The sequence below is a fragment of the Cucurbita moschata genome, unplaced genomic scaffold, assembly GCF_002738365.1.
Source record: "Cucurbita moschata cultivar Rifu unplaced genomic scaffold, Cmos_1.0 Cmo_Scf00050, whole genome shotgun sequence".
NCBI classification, from domain to species: Eukaryota; Viridiplantae; Streptophyta; class Magnoliopsida; order Cucurbitales; family Cucurbitaceae; genus Cucurbita; species Cucurbita moschata.
Window position 1 is genome coordinate 921,389 of NW_019268566.1, and position 25,288 is coordinate 946,676.

Below are 25,288 nucleotides of genomic sequence, written 5' to 3' on the forward strand. Positions count from 1 at the left end.
TATGTCAAGGTCAAGGTAGGGATTTGGCCGAGATTTACCTCTCCAATGTCTTTTGTGAGGGCTCCTCATAAAGTTCTGACGGTGAAAAAGAACGAGTTTCTCTAGAAAATTGGAGAGTTGTGGTTTGCACAGCAGTCTTGCTATTGGCGAGCTAGGTGTCGTTGGCCCTTCCGTCTAGCTAGGGAAAGCTTTTTCCCATACTTAGGAGGTTCGATCTAATCTTGAGCTTCTAAATATGCACAAAATAGAGCATTCTTGTTCTCATAGACTCACCGTTGATGTTTCAATTCATATAAGACTAATAGACACTGCATGAACAAGGTCAACCTTAATTCAACTAATCGCCCGTCGCTTCTCCTCAAATCATGGATGACATACCCTCCGTTTAACATAATGAGTTCCTCGATCTTATGCCGATGTGAGGGTTGGGGTGAGAGGCCAATTCTCTTTCTTCTCACGACCCAATTACCTCCTATTTAGCTTCAAAGTCCCCGTTGTAAAATAGTAACATAAAAAGGAAAGGAAATTATTTTCCAAAAATGGTAGGCAATATCATAAGGTTGACAGATGAAATATATAGGAAGTGGACATATGTTCAAATAAATACAATATGAATTATGAAAGACATTCATGAAAAATGGACTTATTCAATGATTCAATTTTTTTTTAAAAAATAATTCTGGTCTCATTTTAGCTTAAAATTTTTAGTTTTTTTTATTCCGGAGAATTAAACATTGAATAGCTTAAAATTTAATCGAGCTACCAACAAAAAAGTGTAACTTGTTGGTATAGATAGTGACTATCAAGACTAAACCCCGAAGCTTACAAGGAGAGAAAAATAAAAATCAACAAGACCCATTAACCAAAATCTCGAGAAACACAACGCACCGAAATGGATCCAAAAAGGAAGTAACCTCACGAACCCTCGAATCAACTACAAATGAAATTAGAGTAAGGTTAAAAAATTTACTTAAAAAACTTAATTACTTTATTGCAAGATTTTGCAATAATATAATAGAATGAACGTAATCATATAATTTTATTTTGTTTGGAAATTACATGAAAATTTATATTTTTCATCATTAAAATTTTAGAAAATTAGTCAACGAAATTATATAATAATTGAAGTGTTTGTTTCCAACGGTTGTTTGTGTTTTATACGCATATTGAAGATAATAAAAAATGTCACAATTTAGTCAAACTTATCCATCTTATTATAAATAAGAATCATATTATTGATAAAAAAAATACTTTCAAATTAAATATATATATATATATATATATATATATATAATCATATTATTGATAAAAAAAATACTTTCAAATTAAATATATATATATATATATATATATATATATTTTTTTTTTTTTTAGATCTCTCCAGTTAAATAAGATTAAATTAATAAAAATATCCTTAAATTTTGTTTAAATTTTCATAAATTTCAACGATATTCTTAAACTTTACACAAATAAAAAATTTAAATATATTTGTTTAAATTTTCATAAATTTCAACGATATTCTTAAACTTTACACAAATAAAAAATTTAAATATATATTTACGGTTAGTTTTGGATTGAAACTCTTAATACTTTATTTTACGAATACTTTAAATAATGTTTTAAAAATATAATTTTTAACTTAAAAAAGTTTCATTAATATCCATTATCTTTAAATTTTTTTTTAAAAATACGTTAGTATTATGTTTAAAATTACGGACATGCAAAGACCGAAGTATGTGCTACTCTTACTTTTCAGGTAAAGACAAGACACCTCTATACAGATGACGACGACATTGCAGTGACTGATCTATGATCTAAAGATAGGTTAGGGGCATGAATAAACAAAAATACAATAAATTTAAATGAAAATATGTTTTTTTTTTTTTTAAAAAAAGATTTTATTCAATGAGGGAAATAAAAAGCCCAACATAAAAGCCCACTATTATTGTTTGAAAGGAAAAAAAGGCCCAAAATGAGGAGCCCACTAACATTGATGTAAGAGTTGGAAAGTGAGATATTGCCTCCCCCACTAAATCTCTAATATGGAACATTTCAAAATGCCAACTCACACCTGTCTCTATCTTTTATTTTCTTTTTTCGCCTAATTTTTTTTTTTAAATATCTAGTCTGGTACGCCGGACTGTAGTTCTGAAAAAATATCTACGAATTCTTCTTTACAAGAACAACCCTAACTGGTTTAGTGATGTCTCTGCTGTTGGATGAAAGTGTCCCACATCGGTTAAATTTAAGACATGGCTCTAATACCATGTTAGGTTGAATGACACTGTCATCAGTAGGGTAAAACTAACCTGTCTCACGACGGTCTAATCCCAGCTCACATTCCCTATCATTATGAAGTAGAATTCACCAAGTGTTGGATTGTTCATCTACCAATAGGGAACGTGAGGTGGGATTAGACCGTTGTGAGACAGGTTAGTTTTACCCTACTGATAATAGTGTCATTAAACCTAACATGGTATCAGAGCCATGCCCTAAACTGAACCATGTCAACAGATTAACAAATCCTCAAATGTGGAACAAAGTATTGTGAGTCTCGAAGGCATAGTCAAAAACTGACTAGAGAAGACTCCAAAGGAGTCGAGCCTCGATTAAGGGGAGGTATACTTTGTTAGAGGGGAGGTGTTGGATGAAAGTGTCCCACATCGATTAATTTAAGGAATGGTCATGAGTTTATAATCAAAAAATACATTCTCCATTTGTGTGAGGCCTTTCGAGAAAGCCCAAAGAAAAGCCATGATAGCTTATGCTCAAAGTGGACAATATCATATTAAGAGTCGTGTTCATTCTAGTCAGACTATAATGAAAAATTATTATATCATATAATTATTTTTACTTATATTTTTATTTAGGAGATAACGTAAGAATTTATTTGAATTTTCATCTCTAAACTGGCACAGTAAAAAAGTGAAAGTTAGGTGAGAAAAATAAAGAAGGCAATGGAAAAATTAGATGTGTGGTCAATGATGGACACATGGTAACAAATAACAATAAAATAAAATAAAAATAAAAATACGACGGCGTTTGACTAATGTTTTTCTCATTTCAATATTTAATAATTTAAAAAAATAGTTTTAAAACCTTTTATTTTATTTAAAAAGTTTTAATAATATTTTTTTAACTTTTAAAAAATATTTATATTTAGTTTTTTATTTATTTAAAAAATACTCATGATTTTCATAAATTATAATAACATTATTAAACTCCCGCATGCATATTGTACCCTTCCTTTCAACCTCCTCATCTACATTTCCTACCTAACTTTCCTTTTTAATACATTTTTTTTTTAATCTTAGAAAGTATATAATAAATTATTAAATTGAATTAAGCGTCCGAACTTTAAATTTTGTGTTTATTAGGTCATTGACTCATTGAACATTTTTTGGTCACCACCCACGATACGATTATTCTAAACCAAACACGCTTAATTATGAAGTTTTCTATGTAACGGTCTAAGCCCACTGCTAGTAGATATTGTCCTCTATGCGCTTTCCTTTTCGGGTTTTCTCTTAAAGTTTTTAAAGTGCATTTGCTACGGAGAGGTTTCTATATCATTGTAAAGAATGTTTTGTTCCACTCTTTGACCGATGTGGGATCTGTCATTGATTGAAGAGAGAAACGAGTGCTAGTGAGGACGTTGGGTCTCGAACGAGGAAGGATAGTGAGATCTCACTTTTGTTTCTTTTAGGTTTTTTTTAGTTATCCTATCCTTATTATCACTCTCATTCGGATGTAATATCGGTTAATTCATGTACCCCTCCTTTATCTCGGTGCCACATTTTTTAAAATGTTAAGGGACTAAATCGATATAAATTTAAAAGTTTAAGGATTTATTAGACATATTTAAAGCTTAGAAACCAACCACAAACAGACCATAAAATTTAAGACTAATCTTCTAATTTAACCTAAGCACAATCTAAAGAATTTGTGAACGTTAAAATGGATATTACTCAATTCATATAAAATGTATATTTTTTTAACAAAATATTTAAGGTTCGAATCAGTCCGACAATATTTTTGAAAAGACGTAAATGCCCTCTCTCTTAATTTTTTCACTCACTTAATTTGAGGCCATTTTAGTAATTTAGAGCGGTTAATATTACATTTTGACATTAAGATTTTCAAAATATTTTATAAATTCAGAAAAATAAGATTTTGGTACCAAAAAATTATTGGATCATATTCCATTAAGAAAAAAAAAATTATTGAATCATATTTAAATAACTAAATAATATTTAAAAAATTATTGAATGGATCTATTTAATAAAATTTTGCATGATAGCAAATAAAAGATGTGACATCAATTATTTTGTTTCATATTTATAATATCAATGCATATGTAGTTAAATAAATACTCTTTTACCTTAAAATTTACATAATTAGTTAAATATCTTAATAATTGAGTATGTAACTATCGATAAGTTTCAATAATTATTTAGTGTATGATTCGCGTATAATTCAATAATTACACAAACTATTAATTTATTTTTCAAGTACGTATATATATAAATACGTATATATATAAATATAAAATAAAGAGTGAGTAAGAACAAAACATGTTAAAATGACATGCATTGATAAAATATTTGTAATAGCTAAAGTTCACAGCAAGTAGATATTGTCTGATTTAGCCCTTTATGTATCGCAATCAGCCTCCTGGTTCTACTAGGGAGAGATTTTCACACCCTTGTAAGGAATGTTTCGTTTCATTTTTTAACTAATGTGGGATCTCACAGTATTTATGTCACAGGAGAATACCCACTGTTTGAATTGTGGGGATAGTCATCACTGTTTGAATCAGTTCGGGATCTCACAGTATTCATGTCACAAGGAGAATACCCATTGTTTGAATTGTGGGGATAGTCATCCCTGTTTGAATCAGTTCGGGATCTCACAGTATTCACGTCACAAGGAGAATACCCATTATTTGAATTGTGGGGATAGTCATCACTGTTTGAATCAGTTCGGGATCTCACAGTATTCATGTCACAAGGACTATACCCACTGTTTGAATTGTCGAGATAGTCATCACTGTTTGAATCAGCTCAAGCCAAGTAGGTTACGTATTCATGTCTTAGAAAAGGGAAAGCTCGAAAAAGATTTTGAATCATTAACCGAAAAACTAGAAATTAATCCAAATTAATCACTAATTAAAGTAGAGAAAAAGGGGATTATGGATCCAAAAAGTATAATATAAAAAAAAAAAAAAAAAAAACATAAATCTCTCAATTATTATGAAAATGAAAATATGTTTACGTCACAACAAACGTCACCCAAAATTCCACAAATAAATTGAATTATAAAAAGAGAAGCATATTAATGGAAATAAAGTGAGAAATTATAAAATAAAAAATAAAAAAAAATGAAAAATTGTGTACTAAATATTGGAGGTTAGTGAGAATTAGTTGGTGGGTCAATTTGCCGCCCAAACTCCATCATTAATTTCCAGAATTTTAATTTTATAAATATATATATCTTTTTAATTTAATAATCATTACACTTTAAGACATAAATTTGCTGTCTCATAACAGAAACAATCTTAAATAAACACATTATTTGTTTAAGAAAATCTTTGCCCTCGACCTGCTGTTGTTGTGAGTGCCCAAACTTTTTCCTTCGTGGATTCAAATTTTAAATCATGTTTTTCGGATTCTCGAACCATTCGAGTTATCGAAAATGTAGGGACTAAAACTTGATTATTACCGGTTCATCAGGACGAGTTCAGATGATATGAGAGGACGACACAATTGATTTTGTTGTTCTTATGATGGTTGTCAAATACTAGATCTTTACACTTATCGACCCTCTTCGAGTAGCTGCTAGTGCAAGACCTCGTAGAACATAGAACAATGAAGTAATGTATTTTTATCAGCTTCGATCTTCAGTGGCTCGAAGACAAAATCAACTTGTCGTTTATGTTACATGTTGTGGAACTTCAACGTTCAACCTTTTCTAGATCTAGGAAAGGTTGTTTTGGTTTGGGAAGTGACGTTGAGACTCATTCAAGACTCATTTAGCTCATCTAAACATATCTACATCACGAGAGTCATATTTTAGGTTCTGATTATCTAGGGTTACCCTACGTCCAAATAATCTAGCTATACGGCTCCCTATTATCGTTTCAAATTATATATATACATACATACCTACATTCAAACATTGTCAATCGAGATAGTTCACTATTAGAGATCAGTTGGCGACTCCCTATCAGTCCTCATATAATACAATAATGATAATCATGAAGGAACGATCTTCATATCTACCAACTACTACGATATTATGTAGACTTGTGCCAACCGAGAGAAATTCAGTGTAAGAGGATAATTGGAGACACTCTAACCGTCCTACCATAATAACCTGATAACAGTACATATCATAACAATAAAAATCAAGCAATAATCTCCCACATTAACGTCGGTGAATATTTTTAAACAACAAAATCCATCATTTCGCCACAGTTTACCATGACTCGGGCGTGGTTTTTTCATTTTTTTTCTCTTTGCCAACGGTCAATAAAAACGATCGTCAAAATTTTGTTTTTTTTCAATCTTTTAATTTGAACATTACAAAAAATAGAAAAATACATACATAGGTATAGTGATTTTAGTATTTATTATTTGATGTGTATTATTAATATGTGTTTCAATTATGTTGAGTGGTTATTGAATTAATGTATTAAAAAGTTTGGTACATTATGAATATATAAAATGTTGTGTTTTTAAAATGAAATATTATTAGATTTAATTAAAAATTAGAAATTACCCATTAAATTTTTTTAAAACAAAAATATATATTAAAAATGGGAAAAAGTGGTCACGGCGAATCCGATGTCACGAATTCCCTACTACTGCTCCAATTTCTGCAAAAATAAATGGAACGTTTCACGAGAATTGAAATTGAAATTGAAATAGGAGGCGGGGTAGGAACGGGAAACGCTTTCCTGCCCTCCACCCTGCTCCGTATTCATCTCGAAATAATAAACGCTATAACTTTTTAAGCGATTCCCCTAGTAAAAACTTGAGTTACTAGAGTTATTCTCCAACAAGAATAAGGTAAAAAGTACAAATTTTGAGGTTGTGTCATTTCCAATAATGGCTTCTGCATACGTAATCGACAACAACCTAGGATGTCATAGCTCACCAAATTAAATGTCGTAAGGATAAGAAAATAAAACGACATTACATTACATTCGGTTGAGTGGTTCATGTGATTCTTAATTTCAACAAAAGGATAAAGCTTAGATTTCATTTATGTGAAAACTTAGATTTATAATCTTAAACCTAAGCTAAAGCTAAGACCCTATAAAGTAATGCCTAACTAATGTCCCCTCCTTCCAATATTATCTTTGCATGCATGCATTTTTAATTTTTTTTTTATTCGACGACACGAAAAACTGAAAGCGATATAAGTATCTAGCATGTTAGTCAATAGTTAAAACTAGCTAAGCTTGAAAATTGTATTAGAGTGAGCATAACTCAGCTATAATTAACCGGTTTAGTCTCACGACTTTTAATTTTATGTCTATTTGGTCTCTAAACTTTAAAAAAATGTTTAACAACTTCTTAAATTTTTAATTTTGTGTCTGATAAATCTCTGATTTTTTTATTTTCTATCTGATACCTCCGTTTCAACCCAAAGGAAAAGATTAATTTAATAATTTTAGACGAGAAATAAAATTTTTAGAGACCTATTTTAAATAATTTTATAATGATACTATAGACATTTTAATTATTATTAAAAAAACATGTTTATTTACCTGAATAATTTGTTTCATATACTTTTTAAAATGTTTTTAAAATTCTGACTGGTTTTTTTATTTTTATTTTTATTTTTTTTTTATTTTTAATTAGAAGTCATTTCAAAAATTATGATCCCAAATGATTTGATTTTTTGATTCTTTTTGTCTTTAAAAAACATCTATACAAATCAGCAAATATTATATTATTAATTATATTTCTAAGATCGTGTAATTACTTGTCTTGAATTTAGATTTGACACTTTAATTGTCCCAATATTTTTATGCAATATAGACACGTTAGCTACTTATCTTAAAATACTTATAAGAGTGAAATTTTTTCGATCAGCACATGTTTTTTTAATCTCATCACGTGGGTTCATATCGGGTAGGGCTTGACCCTACCGCTATCAACTCTAGTACATATACGAACCTTGTAAATCTAGACAGTTCATTACATGATATTAGTTAGCCACTTACTACTCGTTCTAACATCATACAATAATCATGACCTTTGTCCTTATATATAAACTCACGATACAATTATATATACATATTTTTTATTATTATTATTTATCGTTCTACCGCTCTAAAAAATCATTTTTAACTACTCGGAGTCAATTATTCAAAATATATATTGCAATTATTCAAAATAAATAATAAATTGTAAAAAAAAAAAAAAGTGATAGCTCAGTGTCTCCGACCCCATCATCCCTCCTTTTGCCTCTTCTTTCAAGGTGGTTGCATTTTCATCTTTTTATTTTAAAAAAATAATAATAATAAGAGAAAAAATATATATATATACTTTCTGAGAAAGTGGTTGTTTTTGGTGCGGCTTTCAAATAGATTTTTAAGGTCAAAGGTCGTGGTTTCGATTGAGCCCTTTCTTCTAACCCTTTTCTTCGTTAGTTCTGAACCCTATTTAATTTCTGAACTTTTACTAACTGGGAGAGGCTCAACATCATCGTTAGCACACTGTCCAATGTCTCGCGCTGCTGTAAAGGCTCATTATGATTGTTATCAGCTTCATGGTTTTAAAACACGTCTATTAAATAAAGACTTTCAAACCCTTATAAGGGATACTTCGTTTCCCTCTCCAATCGAGCGTTCTTGCTGACATACTGCATAGTGTCTATAAAGACTAAATCGTAATTTAATTATTGAATATTATGTGGGGTGTATGTGTATAATTTTAGGTGGTTGGCTGTTCTTGAAGCTAATAGGCTCAATACCCTAAGTACACTAATGCCCTATCAGACATAAAAAACTGTAACCCTTTTCATCAATTTCAGGGCCTTACCATCCTCCACTTGACACCTCTCTCTCTCTCTCTCATTATAAATTATCATTGCTTCATTACCCTTTGCGCTCAGCTTTGCCCTTAAAAAAACCCACCTTTTCTCTCTCTCTCTCTCTCTCTCTCTCTCTCTCTCTCCACCGTCTCCACAGCTTTTCCGGCGGTTGTTTTTTGCTTTCATGGCGGAGCACGACATGACACTGTCGGTCAACGGCCACTCTCAAGTTCCTCCGGGCTTCCGTTTCCACCCCACTGAAGAGGAGCTTCTACATTATTACCTTAGGAAGAAGGTTGCCTTTCAAAAGATTGATCTTGATGTCATTCGTGATGTTGATCTTAACAAGCTCGAGCCTTGGGATATTCAAGGTTTCATTTTTATTTATTTTTTCTTTTTCAATGTTCTTCTCGTTTCGAGTTTCGATTTCATGTTTTTTTTTTTTCCCGTTTCGTGTAGAGAAATGCAAGATCGGATCCACCCCACAAAACGATTGGTACTTCTTTAGCCATAAGGATAAGAAGTATCCGACTGGAACTCGCACGAATCGTGCTACGGCGGTTGGATTCTGGAAAGCCACTGGTCGTGATAAGATTATTTACACTGGATCTAAACGAATTGGGTTGAGAAAAACTTTAGTCTTTTATAAAGGACGAGCCCCTCATGGTCAAAAGTCTGATTGGATTATGCATGAATACCGACTAGACGACTGTGACCGTGACAATAATGTAAGCTAGTAATGCAAATATTTGATCTCGTTGTATCGAATGAGAATGTTGTCATTCATTTATGATTCTACAGATTTGTAACTCGATTGGAGAGCCACAAGTGTCGGAGGACGGGTGGGTCGTATGTCGAATTTTCAAAAAGAAGAGCTACCAAAAGTGTGTAGATAGCCCGAAGGCAAGTGGGTCGGATTCCGATGTTCGATTACTAAACACGAACAACGATGGCGTTTTGGATCAAATACTTCATTATATGGGAAGAACATGCAAGCTAGAAATGGAGTCATTTTCCAATATCAACTACAACAACCAATCTTCAAGATTAATACTCAACTCAAAGAACAACATAGAAGATCAACAACAAAAAGTTGACAAATCATTCATGCATCTACCAAGGCTAGATAGCCCCACAACCGTTCCTTCAATAGTCTCCCACCACCAACTCGAAACGACACCGTTTGACTACAACATCATCTTCAACCACGAGATGCTTTTAGAACCAACAGAGCCAATGCCAGAGCTCGTCCACGACCGACCTATGGTCAAGCTCGACAACTGGGTTGCCCTTGACCGACTTGTCGCATCCCAACTGAACGGTCACAACGAAAGATCTATCGAAGACGGAGAACACGAACAACAACAACAACATCATCATATGCAAGTATCGAGCAGAGGATTGGGATATGGCAATGAGAATGATATCTGGGGCTTCACTAAGTCAGCGTCTCCCTCATCATTAGACCCACTATCCCATTTCTCCGTTTAATTAGCCTTAGTGTATATCAAAGTATCCATATTTATATATGCATCTATGTATTCCTAATAAGTTCTTCTCCATATTTATACACCGCCCAACTTTTCCGAGCTCGTACGGATTAACTTTATAAGTTGCAATTTGGTAGGGCTTAGCTAAATTTTTATAGTTCTTGTCATTACCACCCTTATTTTTTCGTATTAGTTGACGATATCAGGTGCTCGGGTAAATACGATAGTTTATAGACGATTCATCTGATCCATCGAAACCCTAAAAATAAAAACGATATCCAAATTATACTTCAAAATTTATGTAATTATTGAGTTAAATTTTGAAGATTGAAGGATAATTAGGGGAAAAATGGAGTGTGGTAGCTGTGTGAGGAGTGAGTCAATGGGTGAAATGATGTGGAGAAAGCTAATGGTCCAAAGCCGATTAATTCGTAACTAAATTGACGAGTTTGACACTTCAATCATAGCATCGCGTTGACTTTATTGCCGACTTTGTGGGACCCAGATTTCGGATACCGACAAATGAGAAGCTGACGTGGTATCCTCTTATTCGCAGGTTGTCATTCCTATGTGTGTACAGTTGGCGACAACGTGTGCAGCGGTGGGGTCCACTGGAAGGTGTCTACCAGAAAAAAATGTTTTATTTTTTTTTTTCGTTTTTTTTTAATTTTTTTTTTTATTTTCCTCATCAAAATAATAAATAATAAAAAAAGGCGATTGCCTTTTGGAAAATCAGGTACGAATTTGAAACTGATTGTGAAGCCTTTTTCCTTTTTTCAAAAAATAATAAAATTATAATTATAATGTCATCCCACAACTTTTTTTTAATCTTTCCAAATATAGTTTACCTTCCATGCTTAGAATTATTCAAGCTTTACATCATCGATCTTACTTGTGTAGTGATTCGAATGTCAAACAAATATTCTTGCGTTGAGATATTTGATCAATAAGGTAATTTGAATCTTACTTTACCTTGAGGTGATTTCCTTAAAACTGTTAGGATCGATACCAATTGTTAGGATCGCTCAACAATGCACACATTGATCAAGATGAACACAACGAACAGGAGAGAGAAAATACAAGGAGGAATATTAGCTAAAGGTTTTATAGTGATGACTTCAATTATTGTACAACAACAGAGAATACAGAAGAAAGTATCTTGAAAGCAGTGCCGGTATATATATATGATTTCAATTTACTAAATATATGTTTCAAAGATTAAACGGTCTATCAAATATATCTCTATCAAATCTTTATCAAATATCTAACGTATATATCTTTATTAGATATTTACAAGATATCTTCCAAATATATCTCTACCAGAACTAGCATGAGGCTCCATATCCCAACAAAAATCCTTCTCATTCGATGTGGTATCGTTCATTCATGTACCTCTCATTTACAGACTCGAATACAACTTGAATCAAAAATATATATTTTTTAAACTTAGATATCGCATATACTTTAATGATTAAGTTGGCCCTACAATCTAAACCAATTCAATGCCTTATATAAACCTCTAACTCTTTGATACACATAGCTTAACAAACTTCTTGACCTAACATAACCCTTTCCTCTTTATTCTTTGTTAACACAATCACCTCCTACCTTCTAAAACATCGACTTAAATGTTGTTTAGACATAAAAACGACATAAAACATACAAGTTTTACAAACCCAACTTTCGATAGACCCGTGATTAGAGATATCTATGAGACGGAACAAGATGAGGAAGCCTACCACTGCCACATGTTACAATCGTCATCTCGAAAATTTTTCATTTATTTTTGCGAATATCATGTTCCTAGTCAATTCAATAATGTCTATCAACATAATGTTTTGTTCGTTTAGATAAAGATTCTCTACTCCGTTTGAGACCGATCCCTACGGTCAAATAGATATCTCTATCTGTCTATTCTCAGTTAAAACGGAAATTTTTCGTCTTGTTTTGGATGAATCTACGTAGGTTAAATGAACATTTCAACCTGTGATAGACGCTGTGTAAAATTAATCCAAACAAGATAACTGAAAATAATTTTTAAAAATTATCGAATTGATTCAAAGTCATTCAAGAACACACGACACAATTATGTCAAAGATTTAGACGTTCATGGGGAGGTTAGAAGATCAATTTGAAAGCCCAAAATTAAGAGTTATCGTAAACCTATAAAGAAATAGTTAAAAAGGAAAAATAATATATTGATTATCCCTAGAGATTACTCAGGTAGAGTGACTATTTTTTTCTTTTCCTTCTAGAAAAACAAAGACTTTGTTTCATCATTATTTTTGGTATATTGAGATATGGCCCTCTCAAATGTTGTGCTATAAATGATAGGACATATGAAGAACATCCTTAACTTTTAAGGATGTTTTTTTGGATGGAAGATTCTCGATAAAAGTAGAAAATGATGTGTTCGAACTCCTCTTATAATATCTTTTCTTTCTAAATTAATATCAATTTTCAGCCGTTCGAACATTTTATAAACTTTCAAGCTTACAAAGAAAAGAGAACGTTGATGCTAAATTTATTACACGACTAATCTATGTTAAGTTTTTGTGTTGATTTAATAAGTATAACGTATAGAAGACTCGCATACTGCCACCATAATTGCAACAATTCGAACATTTTTTTTTGCCCTAATTTTAATCAAAATGCACATTTTGATTTCATGGCAAAAATTTGAATGGAGTTATCAATTAGATTATTAGGGTTTATCTTTCAAAAATTGTTTGTGATTTTGAAATTAACACAAGTTTCAATCAATTATACTATTGGTATTAAATGGGTGCCGATTTGAACAAATGACCTCATGTTTTTATATGATATTAAACTATCACATGATTAATCAATTAGTCCTTAAAATTAGAGTTTAGTAGTATTTCGGTCTCAATTGTCGATTTTTTGTGACTTTTTTGTGACGGTAGAGCTAACCCAAGCTGACGTGGCATTATTTATTACTTTTTTGTATTGAGGTGATAAACAAGAGACATCAATCATATAGTATACTTCAATGGAGATGTAAAGAAAATGTTCTAAAATTATCAAAAGATATTTCAATTCATGCGATGAAACTTCATTGTAATAAATTTTGGGTGATTACAATTTAGAGTTTTTGTATTTCATTAATATATTTTAAGACTTTTTATTTATTTTAAAGTTACATCTCCATAGTGGCTAATTTTGACCATAAAGTATGAAGATTACAAACTTTAGAAATGTCTGATGTAAAGTCAAAGAGTTTCATTTTGAGGCTGTATAAGGTCATGTATGTTGTATTTGTAAGAGACTTGGAAAATATAGTAAAAGAAGCATTTACGCTTTCTTTTAGCCAATGACTAAGTTTCTTTATAATTTTATGTAGTTTAGGTTCGCAGTAGAATCATTCAAGCTCAACATGATCAATCTTGCTTTGTGGAGTGATTCGAATTTCAAACAAGTGTTCTTGCCATGAGATATTTGATCCACAAGAATCATTCAAGCTACACATGATCGATCTTGCTTGTAGAATGATTCAATTTGAAACAAGTGTTCTTGCCTTGAGATATTCGATCAACAAGGTAATCCGAATCTTACTCGCTTTGAAGTGATTCCATATCACGAGGTCTCATTGTCGGCTTTCTATGACTTTTAGCGTATTCTGCTTGGAGCAATTTTTTTTTAGCTTTGTTCGTTTTTCTATTGTTAGCTTTCCTATGATTGAACTAAATGAGTTCTAAAACGTTTTGTTTAGTGGAGAAAGAAGTTTTAATGAAGAGTGTAATTGAAGCTATCCTTGTTCATTTGATGGGTTGTTTTCAACTTCTCAAGAAAGTAATTGATGATATTAGTAGGGAAATTTCATGTTTTTGGTGGGGTTCGTTACACACTTATAACAAAATTCATTGGCTTACTTGGGCAAAACTTTTTATCTCCCAAAACATGTTAGTGCTATCAATTTTAAAAACCTTGAGCTTTTTAACCTATTGCTTCATGCTATTGCTAAGCAACCATAGAAGACGCGTTTTAAGCAACTATAGAAGACGCGTTTTAGTGGTTTGTGATATGCGTTTTAGAGTGTGGAAATCTCTCCCTAGCATACGCGTTTTAAAAATCTTGAGAGAAAACTGGAAAGAGAAAGTTCAAAGAAGACAATATCGGTTAGCGGTGAGCTTGAACTTTTACAAAAACCAAAAAGAAAATGGCTACCAAACGACTATAAACTTTTAAAATACTCATTTTAGTTCTTGCACTTAAAAGAAAACAACAATTTGGTCCATGCACTATTATTTAACCATCTAATATGTAACGACTCATGCCCAGAATTCGAAATTCGGATTTGATACCTGATGACCCTGACATTCTCCTGCATCCCTTGCAACATTGTCACGTTACTTACTATTTCTTTTAAAAGTAAAGACTATCCCCATAGATCAACATATGTCATTTCAGCATGTTTTGTTCTTACTTACATGCATTCTACGAAAATACCTAGGATGTTGTCCAATATAGAATTGCTCCGAATAAACTTAATTTTGGAGTTTCTATGATTAGGGACGGTCCTTTCTTAGCCATGTTCTCATTCATCCTATTACTTAGTTACTATCTAAATAAACTTCTTATAAGCAAGTTTTTTTTTTTTTTTTTTTTGGGAAGACTATAATTTTAAGCGACAATTTTATTTGTTGAATGTCAATTATTGATTGAGCCTTATTTTATTTGCTAATGAATTGACTCGTTATCAATAATGGATTACTATTACTCTAAACGTTATCAATAATTGATTACTATTACTCTAAACTTTATTTTAAATATCGTTTAATGATTAATATCTTTATCTTCGAAAAGTAAGTTTGGTTACGACAACTTAATTTGATGTTGATGAGGATGATATATATGTATTTTTTTTTCTCTTCATTTGAATTATTTTTATAAGTTTGAGCCAAAACTTTAGCTACGACGGCCTATAAGGGGTTTACTTCACAGGGCCTCCGCTAATGAAAAGCTTGATTATAGCGAATAAAAAATGTTATGTTCTACACAACTTAGAGATCGACACGCTTTTAAAAAAATCTATAGAGGATCTAGCATCTAGTTTACTTTTTTTGCGTTGAATTATTAATCAATTAATATTTTATAGGCTTTTGATCTTTTCAAAAAAAAAAAAAAGAAAGAAAGAAAGAAAAGACTTGTGATGGCTAATAATTAGGGGTAAATTTTGCTTCTAGTTAGTGGCATAACTTCTCTAGATATTTTCCTTGATGGGCCAATGATAATGTCGGCCCAAGTTCTCTTTGTTCGTTGTCATCGGTGGCTTGATCCATAATATAGCTTACGTATATAAGAATAGTTACTCTAAAATCATGCATGTTTAGCCTAAAATTTTCTTAAGAAACACGTGAATGCTCGGTAAAGCAGCTAATTTATTGACTCTCATGTAAAGGTTTAGGTTTCACTATCTCTTTGATTGAGCGAGGTAAATAGGTGAAGGTCAGGTAATAGAGGTTCAGGTTCAGGAAGTAGAAGTCAGCGACAGAGTTAGCCTACCATACAGAACAAAATACGTTAAAAGTATCAAAGCCATGTTGTAGAGGATGTACAAAACTATCAAAGCCATCAAGTATCAAATTATGATATGAATCTAGGCATGAAGCGTTTCACACACGATTAACCCAACTCAACACATATTTAGATTGGAATGGGTGCGAGTTAATGAATTTGCTTATCATAACTTGTTCATATTCTTTCAACTTTGTTCTTAGCAGAGTTCATGACAAACAAGTATGAAGACCTTGAGGTGTTAGACAGAAAGATTGAAACCCATTTCTTTTTCATAAATCAGCAAAGAACTGACCTCAGATTTATTGTAAAAACCACAAACAGCTCTGTATCAGATTCAACAGAGACCATCATATATGTATATTAAGATTTGGGACTCACAATGCTCATTGTTTTAGCCATCAGCTGCATATGGGGCAAAGGACAAGGCCATTTTCATTGCAATCAGGGCATTTGACAACCACAGCCTTGCCATGGCCAAGCCTTTTAAGCCCTCCTTCTTTCACTGTCATCACCAATTTACAGCTCCCATTGCACTGAAAACATGGCAGAAACCTTGCATTCCCACACCCTTCACACACCGACCCAGCTTTGATTTTGGGTAGCCCTTCAAGTAATTCACCTAAAACTCCTTCTTCTACCATTTTCAACACTTTTTCACCATTCCCTATGTACCTTCCTCTTATGAACACTCTTGGAGGAATCATGCCTTCTTCCCCTCTCCCTTTCATCAATTCCTTTAGCTCTTCTCTGAATCCTCGATCCATCAACACGTCTCGCTCGCAGATTTGAACTCCGGTGCCTTCAATTGCTGCTCTCACGGCGTTGCATTCCTCAAAGGTCTTTCTTATACCACGTAGGGTCGTAGTGTATACCACCACTCGATGCTCCCCGCTCGGCGGGCAGAGTACCTCAAATCTGAATAAGAATATGAATAAATGATTAAACACATTTGTACCCATAACCTGCAGAGCTAACATGAGTCTCATCGCTATCATATATTGTCATCTTTAGACTTTTCTTTTCAGGATTTCCCTCAAGGTTTTAAAACTAGTTTATTAGGAAGAGATTTCCACACCCTTATAAGGAATGTTTCGATCCCCTCTTTAACCAACGTGGGATCTCACAATTCACTCCCGTTCGGACTTCCCTTCAAGGTTTTAAAATGCATCTACTAGGGAGAGGTTTCGACACCCAAGAATGTTTTGTTCCACTCTCCAACTGATGTGAGATCTCACAATATTAGAGAGAAGTTTACTCTCCAACTGATGTGAGATCTCACAATATTAGAGAGAAGTTTCCACACCCATATAAAGAATGTTTCGTTCCCCTCTCCAATTGATGTGAAATCTCACAATCCACCACATTTCGAGCTTCTCCTCAAGATTTTAAAACGTGCCTACTAAGGAGAAGTTTTCACACCCTTATAAGTAATGTTTCGTTCCCCAATCGTGGTGGGATCTCACAATCTACTCCTAGGGCCTAGCGTTCTTACTGGCACACCGCCTGTATCCGGCAATGACACAATTTATAACCGTCCAAACCCTTGTAAAAAATGTTTTGTTCTAACTCAAACCAAGGTGTGATCTCACCATTATAAGTCAGCATCAGTCTAAGGTTTTGAGTTCAATTTTAGCACAACATACCTGTCGAGCAAATGCTTCACAGGAGACGGAATTGTCACGGGAGCAGTCGGAGCGGCTCGAGACGATGGTCGAAGGACAGCAGATTCCACGATCTGATTGGGGCAATTGGGATTGGAATTCTCCTTGTTGGAATCAAAATCCTTGAGAGCAAATTTCTTAGATTGAGAAAGAAGAGAGAATCTAAAGCTGTCGGCATCGAGGCCATCCATGAGCTCCCAGGAATTGATAACCTCCGGCTCAGATTTGGGTTCAGAGAGGGGAGTAGGAAAAACAGAGCCAAAGGTGAACCTGGGCGGCGGAGCTGGGGTGGCAGCGGAAGGTGGGTCGAGGTTAAGAAGGCCATAAGTGGTGGAAGTAAGGGAGACGATGTGGTGGGTGAGAGCGGCGGCGCCCAGTTGGGGGAAGTCGTCGTCGTGGTTCAGAAGATGGGAAGAAGCACAGCCCATGATTAGCGATGGATGGGAAGAGGGGTCGAAAGGGGGAGATGAAAGATTGAATTTTTGAATGAAAGAAAGGGTTTGGTTTAGGAGTTGTGGGCTTAGCACGCGAAGTTTGGGCGCTAAAATTGAATTCAAAAGAGGGTGGCATCGCATGGGGGGGGACGGGGAGGCCTCCGAGGAAGGGGGGTGGGGTATCTTTTTGGTCTCATAAATTGCTTTAACAATTCCAATTTTTGACCTTTTACCAACTGTTTTGAGACCCCACCAAACTCTACTCTTCCATTTTAAAATCTCTTACCCCCAATTTTGTAAGTCTGGACGAGCACGACGCCGATAACCTCCCCGTTGAGACTCATGCAAGAGAGGCCTAGCAAATCAGGGAACACCATTATGCACACAAGTCATTACTATCGAGCGGTGTCGTGACTTTTCTAGCAAAGAGGATGAACTGATAGTTATTCCAACTCTCCGTGGGTAGGTTTGAACCAACTTAATCCAAAAAGTTTTTGTTTATTTGAACTCAACCCGACCTAAATTATTAAAATTTTTTGAGTCTTCAATTCATTCAAATTTTTTTTCTTTTTTTATTTGTATTAATCTATCCTTGACAAAATATATTTGTCTTTATGAAACGGACAAACCAAAGCCCCAAGGATCACCGACAAAATTTTGTTTTTTTGTTTTTTTACCCTAGAATGAATGACTAGTTTTTTCTTTATTCAAAACCGATAAACTCAAAATTTGATCAAATAACGAAATAAATAGATGTAATATAATTATTCAAATAATTTATTGAATTTGGTATATAAAATACTACCAAATTTTAAAAACCTTTAAAAATATGTTCGGAATTTTAAAATTTTCATTAATACTCTTAAATTCTTAAAAAAAAAATTGTGGTAAAAGTTTAAAAGTATAGTTACCGTTACTATTCTTTCAAAGTTTACGAGTATTATTGAAATTGTGGTCAAATATTAGGGATCAATTTAAAATTGAAAATAATGGGTTTACGCACAATTATAAGTAATGTTTTGTTTCCCCCTCCAATCGATGTCACAATCCACCTCTTATGGGTCCACGTCTTCGTTGGCACATACCACAAGGAATGCTTCGTTCTTCTCTCAAATCAATATGAGATCTCACAATCCACTCCCCTTGGAGGCCAGCGTCCTTGCTGGTATATCATCGCACATCGCCCTATGTCTGGCTCTAATACCATTTGTAATAGTCCAAGCCCACTCCCTTGGGGACCCAACGTCCTCATTGGCACATGCTGCAAGGAATGTTTCGTTCCTCTCTCCAAACGATGTGAGATCTCACAATCCACTCCCCTTGGAGCCCAGCGTTCTCGCTGACATATCGTCGCACACCACTCTATGTTTTGCTCTGATACAATTTGTAACAGTTCAAGCTCACTCCTAGCAGATAGATCTCATAATCCACTCCTCTTGGGAGCCCAACGTACTCATTGACATATCAACACATATCGCCCTGTGTCTGGCTCTGATGCCATTTGTAATACACATATCGCCCTGTGTTTGGCTTTGATACCATTTGTAATAGGTGAAGCACGGGCATATCAACACATATCGCCCTTTGTCTGGCTCTGATACCATTTGTAATAGGTGAAACCCACTGTCAACAAATATTGTCTTTTTGGGGCTTTCTCTTTCGAACTTCCACTCAAGGTTTTCAAACGCTTATGCTATCGAGAGGTTTCCACACCCTTACAGGGAATGTTCTATTCCTCTCTCCAACCGATATGAGATCTTATGAGAAGACTCGAACCTTTAACTTATTAGTCAATAACGTGTGTCATCTAATTAAGTTAAGCTTACCGTTAATATATTAATCCACCCGAGGTCTAAATTGATTTATTTTTGGAAATAGACTAATTATTTCAATAAGAGAGATGAAGTAAATTAGGTAATAAAGAGGTTCTTGGATCTGACAGACCCTTCTTTTTGTTTCAGAAGAACTCTAAGCTGAGCCTTTTGACACTCCAATTTCGCGTCTGAATCTCTACTCTTCGACCCTTTTGTTCGAACCACTCGCCGGAACTCCACAAACCCTTTAATCCCTCTCACAATATGAGGATTAATATTTTCCACCTCCGGCGACCCACTTGTCGGAGCTGCCACCGCCGGAATCTCCATTTTACAGGATAATCTCTGCTCTCCCACGACGGCGTCCAATGCTGTTGACTCTGCAGGTGAAGATCCGTCGCCGACGGCATTGTTGTTGATGGAACTCGCCGATGAATTGTCAGCCGCCGTCTGCTTTAGTTTGCCTGATTCTATCTCTGAAAGCATGTCTTCGAACACGATTTTGACCTCTGCAAGCTTCATTTGAACTCTCTCCTCTCGTAATACCTCAGACAACCTTCAATTTCAAATAAAAAAGAAATCAAGGATTCCATGGTTATTTAGCATTACAATAAATAAATCATTTATTAGGGAAGCCGTTCTTATCACCGAACGACTAGTTTTTCACTCCTTGTTAATGAAAATGGTCATTCTTATCGGTAGATATAGGTATCGAGTCACCAACTACAAAATAATAGGTCTTAGTCTTGTTTTTAGTTTAGAAGAATCAAGCCTAATTCAAATTGAACAAAAGAAATTCTATGTCACTCTACGTCACGTCAGCTAACACACTCAAACACTTGTTGTCACAGTCCAAGTTTAATGCGTCTACTAGAAACAGAGGTTTTAATACCTTTATAAAAAATGTTTTGTTTCCTTCTCTAATCTGTTTTCACACTTTTATAAAGAATGCTTCGTACCCTCTCCACCGATGTGAGCCTAATGTGTCTATCAGAGACAGAGCTACCAATGTATGCTTTGTACCCCTCTATCATTGTGAGATTAACGTGTCTATCAGAGACAGAGGTACCAATGTATGCTTTGTACCCCTCTATCATTGTGAGATTAACGTGTCTATCAGAGACAGAGGTACCAATGTATGCTTTGTACCCCTCTCTACCATTGTGAGCCTAACGTGTCTATCAGAGACAGATGTACCAATGTATGCTTCGTACCCCTGTCTACCATTGTGAGCCTAATGTGTTTATTAGAGACAAAGGTACCAATGTATGCTTCGTACCCCTCTCTACCATTGTGAGCCTAACGTGTTTATCAGAGACAAATGTACCAATATATGCTTCGTACCCCTCTCTACCATTGTGAGCTTAACGTGTCTATCAGAGACAGAGGTACCAATGTATGCTTCGTACCCCTCTCTATCATTGTGAGCCTAACGTGTTTATCAGAGACAGAGGTACCAATGTCTGCTGTGTACCCCTTTCTACCGATGTGAGCTTAGCGCGTCTATCAACGACAGAGGTACCGATGTATGCCTCGTACCCCTGTCTAACCGATGTGAGCCTAACGCATCTACAAGAGACACAGGTACCAATGTGGGATCTCACCGTTGTTTATTCAGATCATATTTATTTAATTATCCTATTAGCGAGAGGTTTCGATACTCTTATAAGAAATGCTTTGTTCCAAGCTTCAATCGATCTGGATCTCACAATCCACCCCAAGAAGTTTTCACACCTTTATAAGAAATGTTTCGTACTCTTCTCTAACCGATATCGGATCTCACACTTGTTTATTCATGTATTTAGACTAGATTTATTCAATTACCCTAAGTTGGATTTCCCATCTCAACCTTTCTAGAAAAAAAAAAAAAAAGGTAAGAAAAAAGCAAAATTAAATTATGAACGAACCTTAGCATCTTCCTCTCATCTTCAATCTTCTTCTTCATCAAATCAATCTTGGTTTCATGTAATGAAACCTCACGTGAAAGCTGTTGACACAGTAATTCCATGGCTTCCCTTTGTTTCCTCTCTTCATCGAGCTCCTTAGCCAACCTCTTGGCCAAAGACTCAAGCTTTTTACGAGCCTTGCGCTCATACCGAAGCTCAGTCTTGAGCTCCACGATGTGGCTACGAGCAAGATCGAGCTCAGAGTCCATTCGCTTCTTAGTAGGAACCAGATCGCAAAAGGAAGAAGACGAAGCTAACTTCAAGCAATAAAACTGAAGGTGCTTGTTAATGGCGGATTTATGAGGCGTTTGGCGATGAGAAGGGCTAATATAAAATGGGTTTTCGTAAAGTTTCCAGCTTGGACAAGTATCGTCCTTCATCATCATCATCTTGATCTGTTGTTCTTCTTCTTCTTCTTTGAAAATTGTGAAGACAGTGAAGAAAGGTAATGGGTTGTGGTGGTGGTGGTGGTGGTAGGTCCTTTGCTCATGAATTTTGCTTTTGGGAGTGTGAGATTTGGGAAAAGGAAATAATGGCTTCACTGTCACAGACAGCTCTTCCTTATTAATTACAGCAAGAGGTAGGTTTTTTTTTTTTTTTAAATCTCTCTTCATAGTTTGTACCCTTGCCCTACGCGTAATCATTAACCATGGTTTGGTTTAAGATTTTGATTAAAATATTAGTAAGATGGTTGAGAATGAAACGAGAAAACTGTTTCGTTTAGGTTTCAAATCTCATCGATTGTTGAGTTTATATGTAATAGTCTAAGTGCATAGGTAAGAGATATTGTTCTCTGTAGGTTTTCTCTTCGGGGTGTCTACTGGTGACACTGGGTGGTGTACTAGTGAAGACGCTAAGACTTGAACGGGGGTGGACACTGGAGGTGTGCCAGCGAGAACGCTGAACCTGTGGACACTAGCGATGTACTAGCGAGAACGCTGGTCTTGAAGGTGGTGGACACGGGGTGGTGTGCTAGTGAGGATGCTGGATCTCGAATGGGGTGAATTATGAGATCCTACATCGATTGGAAAGAGGAGCGAATGCTAGCATGGACGTTAGACCCTGAAAAAGATGAATTGTGAGGCCCTACATCGATTGGAGAGAGGGACAAGTGTTAGAGAGGACGTTGGACCCCCAAAGGGGTGAATTGTTAAATCCTATATCGATTGGAGAGAGAAACGAGTGTCAGCAAAGATGCTAGAAGAGAAGTGGATTGTGAGATCCCACATCGGTTGGAGAGAGAAACGAAACATTCTTTATAACGGTGTAGAAACCTCTTAGCATAGACATTTTAAAAACTTTAAAAGGAAGCCCAAAAAAAATAATATCTACTGACCGGAGTTGCTATAAACAAAAATTATGGTGGTTCGAGGACAAAAAGGCTACACTTGAGGAAATGGGCCTTTTTGGGCTAGTATGCATAACTTGAATGGACCTCACAACCTATATGGGCTTTTATACTCCCTCCCCATCCTAGGGCCTTACTTCTAATTCAACTAACCTATGTCGGATTCATCGGACTCATTTGAGTTTATCTCAATAATTGGTGTCGATATCACGTGACCTAACTTTTTTGAGCGTTTTCACAATGATAGATGAAACGCAACCCTTTGAATAATTCAGATTTAAGGTATATATGGATCTTGTCTTGGAGGATAGTTCACTACTAGGAATTAGTTGACGGATCTTTAGTATTCCCTATAGTCACGTGGGAGCGGCTCTTGTGCCTACCAACTAATTTGATATTGTGCATATCTAAGTGCCCCTTATTATGAGTAGGCACAAGAGTAGCTCCTACGTAATTTACTACAACAGTCTTATGACTATATATCATCCAACCTAGAGATAGTTCACTGTTAAAGGCTAACTCACAACTATTTAATAGTCTCTATATTGTATGATAACCGTGGAAGTGACCAATGTGCCTTTGTCAACTACTACGATGATATGTGAACCTTTATCCCTCGAAAAATGACAACCTGACAACTTTGGATTAGAGGATATCACTCGAAAGAAAAAACGAACAAAAATCCAAGAGAATTTACCCATATTCCAGCAAGATTCTTTAAACTTCCTCGGCAGTTCCTCCTTTAAATTGGTTCCACAAATTTCTTGCCTATCCTTAAATGAACCAAAATTCTTAGTTAATTTGATCGGTTTCTCAATTTCCTCGTCCCTTAGTTTTTAAACTAGTTTTCGAACAATTAATCATACTTAATCAATCGATGGGTTTAAATCATCCAAATCCATTACTAACCCATTTTATCACAAACAATTAAATTGAACTTTGTGCATCAGCAAAAAAAAAAAAAATAACAAACAAAACATTTTTATGTTACGATTAGATTATCAGTCATAAATTAATAAGTTCATAACATTAATTTTGATATATAAACTATAAATATTTAAAACGTTTTATATATAAAAAAATAATAATTGTGGGATAGAGAAATCTATTTATTCCACCTCATCCATACAAATATATAATTTTTTTTAGAACTCCAATAATATTAAAATATATAATTTAAAAAAAAAAAACTATACGATAATATTAAAATTTAATCATTGAAGATTATATTAGTAGAATATTATAATATTAATTTACTCACGACAAGCAGCTAACTAATTTTGTGGTTTTTTAATTTTGTTAAAATACGACAAAAATATTATAATTGATTCGAGTATTTTTAACATGCTTAATGTTTTTGTTCTACCTATTAAATGTAGACAATGACGATACTAAATTCATATAAAACATTTTTTTTCAATATTATTTAATAGGTGGTCCGACTTTTAATTTTATATTTAATAGATCAGTTCAAAATTTTTATAAAAAAGATAATTAGTCAATTACATATAATTAATTTTTATTTCTTATCCTAATCTAAACTTTCAAACTTTCAATTTTGTGTCTAATCAATTATTCAGTAATTGAATTTTAATATTGAAAACTGAGACTAAATAAACACGGGACTAAATTTTTAATTTAATTCAACTTATTATTTATTTTTAATTTTCAATTTATTTACTTATTTTAATATAATTTCATTTCTCTTATTGATATTTAAAAGAATTTGAATAAATTAAAAAAATGATTAAAATCTCGTTTAATAATCCTTTAATTTTCAGTTTTCGATATTTAAAATTTGTGTAGTTTTCTCAATTTTTTTAAAAAAAATATTTGAATTCTCACCAAATTTAAATTTTTTTTTTTTAGAATTTAATTCATTCAAATATTTACCTATTTATACAATAAATAATCAACTTAAATATATATAAAAATACAATTTATAATAATTTATAATTATTTCTTGAACTTTAAAAATAAAAATAATTATTTCTGGTACATAATATTAATTT

General features: G+C 33.9%; 3 protein-coding genes across 3 annotated transcripts; 1 reads left to right on the forward strand and 2 right to left on the reverse strand.

Annotated features, from left to right (window-relative positions):
• The first annotated feature begins 9,082 nt into the window (after positions 1-9,082).
• Positions 9,083-10,634, forward strand: LOC111435640 (NAC domain-containing protein 12-like). The gene is made up of 3 exons (XM_023073082.1): positions 9,083-9,416; positions 9,505-9,773; positions 9,847-10,634. Exons 1-3 carry the CDS (start codon positions 9,230-9,232, stop codon positions 10,534-10,536), a joined length of 1,146 nt encoding a protein of 381 aa, XP_022928850.1. The 5' UTR covers positions 9,083-9,229; the 3' UTR covers positions 10,537-10,634.
• Positions 10,635-16,344: 5,710 nt separating this feature from the next.
• On the reverse strand, positions 16,345-18,291 carry LOC111435641 (uncharacterized protein At5g39865-like). The gene is made up of 2 exons (XM_023073083.1): positions 17,717-18,291; positions 16,345-16,988 (listed from the first exon to the last, which is right to left on the reverse strand). Exons 1-2 carry the CDS (start codon positions 18,160-18,162, stop codon positions 16,472-16,474), a joined length of 963 nt encoding a protein of 320 aa, XP_022928851.1. The 5' UTR covers positions 18,163-18,291; the 3' UTR covers positions 16,345-16,471.
• Positions 18,292-19,815: 1,524 nt separating this feature from the next.
• LOC111435642 (protein BRANCHLESS TRICHOME-like) lies at positions 19,816-22,478 on the reverse strand. The gene is made up of 2 exons (XM_023073084.1): positions 21,890-22,478; positions 19,816-20,538 (listed from the first exon to the last, which is right to left on the reverse strand). Exons 1-2 carry the CDS (start codon positions 22,315-22,317, stop codon positions 20,079-20,081), a joined length of 888 nt encoding a protein of 295 aa, XP_022928852.1. The 5' UTR covers positions 22,318-22,478; the 3' UTR covers positions 19,816-20,078.
• Positions 22,479-25,288: the final 2,810 nt, after the last annotated feature.